General features: G+C 37.0%; 1 protein-coding gene across 1 annotated transcript in view; it reads left to right on the plus strand.

Moving 5' to 3' along the window:
* Positions 1–1,513: 1,513 nt before the first annotated feature.
* sft2d1 (SFT2 domain containing 1) overlaps positions 1,514–9,351 on the plus strand; it is an 8,319-nt gene continuing 481 nt past the window's right edge. The window contains exons 1-7 of the mRNA XM_024297028.1: positions 1,514–1,760; positions 2,446–2,532; positions 3,195–3,277; positions 5,357–5,438; positions 5,532–5,567; positions 5,655–5,713; positions 7,615–7,644. Of these exons, the coding sequence (XP_024152796.1) occupies positions 1,695–1,760; positions 2,446–2,532; positions 3,195–3,277; positions 5,357–5,438; positions 5,532–5,567; positions 5,655–5,713; positions 7,615–7,644 (443 nt within the window). The 5' untranslated portion in view covers positions 1,514–1,694. The remainder of the gene's footprint in view (positions 1,761–2,445; positions 2,533–3,194; positions 3,278–5,356; positions 5,439–5,531; positions 5,568–5,654; positions 5,714–7,614; positions 7,645–9,351) is intronic.

Genomic DNA, 9,351 nt, shown 5'->3' on the forward strand with positions numbered 1-9,351 from the left:
TGATCCGTTACACCCCTAATTTTTAATATTTGTTTTAAAGTTGATTTGCTTTATCTTTGCAAAACAGCACAAGTACAAATATTTTTGAGTGAAATCCAATTTCTTTTCCTTACAATTACAGTTTGGATTAATGGTGACATCATTTCCATTTGGCACCAGAAGGACAGTTCAATGAAACCACCACAGCGACGTAAGTTCGGCGGGGACCCACATCACCTGGTTCAACTGAGGCGGACGGTGGTGGACATGTTTTATTTTTAATTCTACAAGGAAGAGCAGCTCCTGGTTGTCTCATCACCGTGGAGGACGTGAACGGGCGACGTCTGGAGCCTGGAGCTGTCATAGGGATTGGAGAGAACGTCCAGCGGCTGCGTCCTTTTGCTTTACTTGTATGCTAAAACATTGTGAATAAACACAACACTAAAGGTTTAAAAATAAATGTATAATTCATCAGTAAGAAAAACACAGAACAATGCTGCCCCACTGTGTGCAAACATCTGCAATACATCTTGATATTTAATCTTTCTGCATAATATGTTTCTGAATGATGGTTGGACATAAAAAGGAATGTAATAAACACTCAAATATTTGGCATTGATTTTTTTCCCTCTGGATCTCAAATTCAGCTCCTTAACCCTTCAATGAAAAGGAAAAACTGCACTTAGCTCATCAAAATACATGTCATGAAGCTTTGATAGCAAACCTTTTCACTCATTATGCCTTGATAAACACACACACACATATATATATATAATGGAACATTCTCCTGTTTTTATACGACATAGACCGTATTATAACATTTCAGAATACACTTATAATAAAAAGAAATTAATCATTAGTCCCTATAGACAAGTTGATGGTCCCTAAGTAATAAGGCAAGTTCAATCAACATAGAAAGGACAACAGAGAACAAACAATAGCAGATATAAAACTACACAGATGGGGTTTTCAATAGACAAGAACAGCTGTAATTCATTAAACACATCAGCAATAACTACAGAAAAAATAGACGAAGAACAAAAATAAATAGATAAAATCAAATTTTTGAAAAGAAAGATGGGACATTAAACAATAAAAATGTGTAAAGAGGTGTGATTTTATCTGTTTCTTACTTAGTTTGAGTTCCAGGTGTCTTCTGTGTTGTTACACACTACTTCCAGTAGGTGGCGGCAAAGCAGCACAAATCCTTGTTTTTATTATTACAATTTTAATAATAAAAGTAACAGTCATAATAATATGTATAGTAGCCCAGTGCATTTAAACTTTTCATATTTCTTATTTTTCACAATAAACAATTCCATGACTTGGGATATTTCAAAAGCAAATGTGGCTCACACACTGACAAAACCTTCTCAATTGTCTGGTGTTTGAGTAGTTCGTACCTAGTTTCGTAAGTCCATTCTTTTAAAACGTCGGGAAACAGTAACATTTCCGGGGAAGTGGCTTGAATTTTGTTGGTAGATGCTGATCTGAGGTCAGTTCATAAACACGCCTACTCGTGACCAGGCACGCGCTAGCTGTCATTTAAACTGATTCCGGGTCAGATCCCCCTAACAGCTTCGTTCCGGAAGTCAGCGTTTAGCTTCTGTGGTCAACATTCGTAGGCATTTTTATCTGCGAATGTCCACATTTTACTACAGAACATTTGATCAGTATTTCTAAAAACTTTTTTTTTTTAATTTCCCCCTGAAGTTATGGACAAGCTACGTCGTGTTCTCAGCGGCCAGGATGAAAACGAAGAACTGGGTTTGACTTCACAGGTAAGCTAGCTGCTGTGTGACAGTTGTTGAGTTTTAGTAAAGTAACTTATTGAATGAGATTGTCATTTTAAAAAGTTAGTTGTATTCATTTTTAAAATAATTTATTTAACATATCAATGAGTTAAAATACATTTTATCTGTGTTTTTCGTAGAGTTTGCAGTAAGTTTTAGCGTTAGCTAATGCTAGCTCTGGAGGTTAATCTTTGCAGGTTAGATGTGGCAAACTGTCATTTTTCTGTCGTAAAACCTCGTAAACTCTCTAAGTTTAAAACTTTAAGTTAAAAGGTAGAAATTGATGACTTGGTGCACGTTGTAACAAAGTTGCTGCACAGCTGTGAACTCCTGAACTACAAAACCCAGACTATGAACATTTATATTGGTTTATTTTGTTTCTAGTCTAGCATTGGTAAATAAACTACTTTTTTATTGTTCAGTTGATAATAACCCTGTTTGTTTACACTTTTGCACGCCTACTCAATAAGGAGGAGTTGAGGTAAGAAGGTGGATTGATGTCAGTGAGTTGTTTTTAGTTGGAAATGTCTTTGAATGTCTTATTTAAATAAATAAAAAAACACAGTGGAAACGTTCTGCTGCGTCTCTGTGGTTGAGTGGTCAGTGGAAGCCTGCACAGCTATCTGAGGGTCATCCAGCTACTCTCGTGACATCCTCCTATTGTTCTCACCAGGTTCTGGATTCCAGCACACTCAGCTACAGTACCAGGGTGAAGTGGTTTGTCATATGTTTTGCTGGAGGCATCCTGTGCTCCATACTCGTGAGTGTAACTTTTATGTTCTCAGAAGTTGCTGTTTTAAGTTTAGTAAATGCTGTAGTCTCTCAAATGAATCAGGAGGCACTTCTGCCACTGTCTGCTGACAATTTTTACCTTATAATGAAACAAACAAAAAAAAAACTACTTGGAAAATCTGTTTTGTATTGGATAGTTTTGAATCACAACAAGTGCAAATCATTTATTGAAAGTTTACTGAAATATTTTATCAACAAATATATAAAATACTACTCATGTCTGCATATTTTAAGCAGCTTATTTTAAACACTTTAACACATCAATTCAAAACATACTCAAACTTTTTATATTTTTTTTGTTCCAATTAAAATAAACCTAGTTAATGTCAGTGGATTTGTGTCAGAGTCCATGGGGAGGTCAAAAGGAAATCCTCTGGTTAAAACCAAAACTACTTTGATTTTTTTCCATAATTTCTGTTTAACCACTGATTGATATTAGAGCTCAAGAGAGAAAGTGGAAGTCATGAGACCCAATGTTTAGCTTTTTTGTGTGGAAAATAGCCTTTTGTACTTCACAGTAAACAATTTGACTTCCCCCCCCCCATTTCGATTAACTCTAATTTTTTACTTTTTAATTAAAGTGGCATCACATTGTACCTGATGGAAAATATTGTCATGTTTTTTTTCCAGGGCTCAGCACTGCTGTTCCTTCCCAATGGGATCAAGCTTTTTGCTGTTTTCTACACTATAGGGAATATATCTGCTCTGGCCAGGTGAGACTGTTTACTTTTCACACTTAAATTTGAATATTTTAAGACCTCAAATGTGTGTTTTCATATAAAGCTGCCCTAACTAAAATGTCTACTTTAAGGGGTTTTTTTTCTTTTTCCATTTTCATCTTTTTACTTGTGTGAGTTTAAACGGACAGAAATCCTGTTTGTTTTCCAAACATAAGATTGTACCGCAAAGAAAAAAAATCCCAAAACAGTGTTTTAGTTTGTCTGCCAAACAGTGAAAAGTCACAGGAATTTTTTTAGTACTCTTCCTTTTCAGAAAACACAAACCAGTTCACTGTTTTAATAATGCAGTTTAAAAGGGCGATATATTGAATCACGGCAGTGTTTGACATTTTAATTCTATTTATATTAAGGTTTGTTTCAAGTAAGCAGTGATATGTCCAGTTTTTTAATAATATATAATTACACAATAAAACAGTGTAGTGACAAGTGTCTACAGATTTTCAATCATAGTTTTATTTTAGTAAAGTTTTTGTTTTTTAGCTTAACAATTTGCTTCTCTATTTGGGAATTATTTCTTCAGTTGTATGAGTATGTTACATATCGGTATGTTAATGGACATCCGTTTCGCTGTCACACTGAGGATTGTGGGAATGTCCACTCAAGTGTGAGTCGGCCTCCGGCGTCAGAACACACTTGTGCTGCGTGTCATCTGACAGACAATCCCTCTGCCGCTCAGCCGGCTCGGCTCAAAGCTGCACGCATGAACAGTTGGGATAGCCTCTGCGCCGTTGACGTCACTAACGTGACTCTGACTCTGAATGTGTCCTCCTGCTGTTCAGCCTGAGAAACTTTACCCACAGTCGGTGTGTGTTTATGGTTTCATGTATTTTTGTTCAGTCGTCCGAAGTGCTGGGGCCCGTTCCAAGAAGCAGGTTCAACAAATTTAGAGTTCAAACCTGAACTTAGAGTCACTGGACTCAAAATACTCAAACTCAGGGTTTTCGGTTTCAGAACAGCTGAAAATGTTTGATTCAATCAACTTGAAGTTGTTAGAACCAGAACCAGGTGCGAGCGTCGCGATCATTAAAAGCCCTGATCAATGGAGCAAAGACAGCATGATTCACCATGGCAACGGGAACAACCACACCTGAGTTTTGTACTTCCGGCGGCGTAAATTGATAAGTTCCTTCAAGCAAATGCCGACTATAGGAGCGCATTTTCTGCAAGAAAAGCAACACAGCTGCAGCGGTAGAACAGAAACAGAGCAGAGAACTCTAAGTTTCCTGAAGAAAACCTACTACCGACCAGGTTTCGTTCACAGACTCAGTTACCATAGTGATTGATTCTGAGTTCAGCTTAACCCGCTTCTTGGAACGGGCTTGGTTTCGCCCACTTTCCCGGGTTTGAGTTATCTCTCTTTCTGGAACCAAAAACTCTGAGTTTTACTGAATTTGGAGTTCACGAACTCAGAGTTCCAACAAAACCTGCTTCTTGGAACGGGCCCCTGTACTCCAGTCATGTGGATCTAAAGCTGTTTACACACCAGAAGTAATGAGGTCATTATGTAAACAGTGAATAAATTAGTCTTTTGAACACAAATCTCCATCCTCCATCAAACATTAGCCAAGTTGACCCACGAAGTGCAAGTTAAAGATGATTGTAAATTGAAATATTTTCAATTTGTATTATGTAGAACCTATGTAGTAGAGTTATAAAATTAATGTTACAGACCGTCTTAAAAGTCCGTCGCCATCCCCTTAAGGAATTATGGGTAAGAGTTTTTACAAATGTACCTGTCTTAACTTTACTGAAGCTCATTTTGTGTCTGAGTTTATCCCTAATGAATTATCTGGCCCTATAACATTTTTCTCTACTGTGTTTTTCTTTTTTTTGTCTTCCTGTTTCATATCTAAGGCCATTAATCTGACATTTAGGGTTTAGTTGTTTAAAAATAAATATTCTACCTTATTTTCCAGTGATAACTATGAAGAAAAAAATATAAAATAGATTTGAAATCAAATTAAAGGCTGTTACCTTTGGATTAAGTACAGCGTGTAAACAATTGACCCCTGTAATCAGCTGATCTTGATGTCATTTTTCTTCTTTCCAAAGCACTTGCTTCTTGATGGGACCACTTAAACAGCTGAAGCGCATGTTTGAAAAAACAAGACTCATAGCCACCATAGCTATGCTGGTAAACGCAGTTTTTTTTTTAAAGTCAGTTTTACTGTTTTACTTCGAAAATCGCTCTGAAGCACACCAACACTTCGTGTCTTCTGTCCTGCAGCTCTGTCTCATTTTAACACTTTGTGCAGTTTTTTGGGTAAGTGTGAAAAAATGATGAAATGCTTGATTTTTGTTTCTACCTTGTTATTTTTAGTCATAAATATAACTGTTTTGTGTTCAACAGTGGCATAAAAAGGGATTGGCCATCGTTTTCTGCATTCTGCAGTTTTTGGCCATGACGTGGTAAGTAGACATTTTTAGTTTTGGGTTATTTTAGTTAACTAAACAGACAGACTTGTGTTAAGTTCCACAAAGCTTACTTCAATTTTTGGTTGTTGGTAATTGGTGGTTGAAACTGTAGTTTGCTGTTACTTAACCAAAACTGTTGTGTCTCTTTATTACAAGGCAGTACTTTTTCTTTTTAATTTGTGGTTCCTGCTGGGAAATGTTTTTCCAGTTAAGTTTTGAGGTTGTGGATGAGCCCGGCTTATGTGTGGACAGCTGTCTGGAATGTAGGCTGAGGTGACTAGTGGGCAGGTTGCCAGAGTGACAGTAGGTCAGTCTATTTGGAGACGATAATTGAGGAGGCATCTCCAGGATCAGTAGAGGGTTATTTGCTTGGCAGTAGAGACTCTCGGTCATTAGAACCGTTTGAATTGTTAAGATCAGTGCTGACTCACTGTATGCCTGCGTGACTCAGCAGGTTTTTTAACGGTTTTCTCTGATAAAGGAACAAAACTGAAAGAACCAGAACACAAGAGTTTGATAGGCTTTTTTCTAAATTTTTTGAGAGCCTGTTCATATAAACTCTTTGAAGTGTAAATTGCTTTTTTAAAAAGTCTGTTAAACATTGAGGGATTTTGTAAAATCAGAAAAAATACTAAGAGTTCAAATAAATAATAGTTTTTTTTTAAATGGTCAGTAATTGTTTTCAGATTTGTCAACACCACAATAAAGGATTTACTTTTAAGTACATTTTTTGAATGACAAATTGTTCAAACCCATCTATATTCGCCAATCGAGTGAGCAGTGATAGAAACAGCTTTTTGCAGATAGTTGTGGGAACTTTCCAATGTTTTGCTTTTTGATCTCGTAGATTCATTTTTTTTACTGCTAATAGGTCGTCACAGATTTCCTAAAGTAAAAATCTAATCTATATGAGCATTATACAAAGACTATTTATGAATCCACTGTGTTCTGATGATGGAAACTCTGGTGGTCTCTAAAAAAATGAATTGGAATGTTTTGGGGTTTTTTTATTGGAAGAAAAACATGTTCAAATGCAATGCATTGTGGTCAATATTTGCCAATCTAGTGAGCATCGATGCACACTGGGTTTTTATAAAGACTTCTGGGTAATTTCCAGGGCTCTTGATTTTGAAATTGTAGATTTGGATAGCACTACAAAATAGAGAACACACAATTTTGTGCACTATGTAATGAGTAGTGAAGAACTTCAGACACAACCTCAGATACTTTGAGTTTAACGTTTTTAAGATGGTAGAGTTCTGTTCTTAGTTTGTTGATGACTATAGATTTGTGACCTGTTTTCTTCTATTTTCTTTTTTTTATACCAATATGGCCTTATACAACACAATATAGCTCCTTTTTTTCTTATTTATACCTATGCGCATTAGTGATGAAAAAACATTCCGTTTGTAAACCCAAGGGATCCACGTTTCAGTGACAGGACATCACCAGCTCCTTCACTACTCCACTTTTTCACACCGAACCGGCACACTCGCTTTTTCGACTCTGCCTGTGACTTCAAACGAATCACCATGGCAACCAAACTCACACGTCCCAGGCTCCTTCTCAACAAACTGGGGGTGTAGTGCACTCCCACGCAGGGACTCACAAACCCTTTGTGGGGGTGATTCTAAGAGAAGACGTCACGCTCCCACACTAGAGTGGGCAAAGTCTGGTCCTCCAGTGACTGGAGGACACGGAGATAAACGTCCGGCAGTTTTTCTGTTCGAACTCCACTTAATTATTTAACTTCCTCATACTTTAGATATTTCATCAGCATCTTATTATGGAAAAAACTATTATTATTATTGAAGAAATCTTTCTGTTCTGTCTGTCAAAGTTTAAATAGGAATAAATCTGTGGAGTTTTTAACCCTTAACTGTTTTTCCTTTCAGGTACAGCATCTCATACATTCCTTTTGCCAGGTGAGATGTGTTTATAGTGTATTTTATTCTTCATTATTGTCATATAAATGTTTATAAAACACACAAACAACAATCAGATGTTCTTGGATCATTTTCCGCCCCCGCTAACCCCACTGCCCTTCACACAACTCTTGTTATTCCAGAGCTTTGTGACGCTTTCAATGAAAACATGTTTTTATTTACCTCTCATCACTGTTTGCCTCCACCATATGGCCATATTATGTGGCAGTAATCCTCCACCGTCAGCTCTACTGCCTCCATTAATGCCCCTTCTTCAGAGCATTAGCCTTTTCATATTATTTTCCTTGTCCTTTAATATTGTCGGAAATAATGCTCTTTCAGTAAGATTTATCAAATTATTTTGTCTTCAATCTGGCTTTTATATTAATAAGCTTATGGTAATCTCTACAGGGTTAAAGCTCTCTGCAATTTTTCTGTTAGATGTTAATAGACGGCGTTCTTGGAAAACAATCAGATAAATCTTTATCCTTTTTTTGCTTACATTAAAAAAGGACAATATATATAAAAACAATCGTTTTTATAAAAGTAAAAAAATAAAATAACAGTGTAATTCCAAGCTTTTGCAGATTGGAGGTGTGATGCTGTTTTGTCAGTCCAGCTGCAGGGTTATATGGCGTTTAGGGGTCCAGACCCCCCCTCACTGTCTCCCTGCTGGGTTCTGTGTGTTTGGGCGACCCTCTAATCCATCCTGACAGCTGAGAGACGTCCCATAACCCCACCCGAGTCCATCCTCCCCCAACCCAAAAGCTGCAAACAAAGCATCACGTCACTGAAGACAAAAGCCAAATTCCTTGAGACTCGAGCAAAATTTTCACCCGTTTCTTTTGACATTTACCAAAATTCTCATAAATGATTATTGATTTCCTCCCCCCAACAATATATTCTTAGTTGTTGGTATGGCATTATTTCTCACCGCACTCATACTTCCTGTCCAGCCGTGACCGTACATGACCAGGACTTGAGCCTTTAATGTCTTTTACCTTTAAATCTCCAACACCTGCCAAGTCACTAAAACCTGCTGTGTGTTTGCAGCCACACTTGTGCTGCTCCGATGATTAAGTACAAAGGGAGGAAGCTTCTGTTTAGCCACGCCCTTGGGGGGGTATTTAAGCTGACAGAAAAAAAGTCACAGGTGGTTTTATTAAAAAATGTAAGCAAAATTTAGAATAAATGAATAAATGTTAAGGTAGTTGTGTTAGTTATTTGTAGCGTATAGTAGAGTCATCCTTTTAAGACATCTAAATATATTTTAGCTATTTCAAGTGCTCCCAGTGGTCTTTCCATTGTGATTATGCTGTTTTAAGGCAAAATTTGGAAAAAATTGTGTTGTTTTTTAGAACATAGTTTCTGCAGGTTGGCAATAGTTCATTAGAAATTCACCTCCCCATTGCTGAGAGCTCTCTGTTTGAGCGGGAAGCTTGTTTCCTTCCCAGTGTGTTTTCTACATAAAAAACACAATCTTTTTCAAACTGTATTTTTTCATCTGCTCCTGATTCCCAACAATTTGAATAAAAAAAATACTCAGAAATTCACATTTTAGCTAAATTTTCTTTATATATGTCCTCCATTATCAGAAATGCCACAAATACATGTTAAAAACACAATTTTGATCCATGGGTCTTTAAGGAGCAGAACTGGTGTTTGTCCATCAGCCTCACCCCTCCTCCCAAGAAGACTCTCCTTTTA

The sequence above is a fragment of the Oryzias melastigma genome, linkage group LG15, assembly GCF_002922805.2.
Source record: "Oryzias melastigma strain HK-1 linkage group LG15, ASM292280v2, whole genome shotgun sequence".
Taxonomy (NCBI): domain Eukaryota; kingdom Metazoa; phylum Chordata; class Actinopteri; order Beloniformes; family Adrianichthyidae; genus Oryzias; species Oryzias melastigma.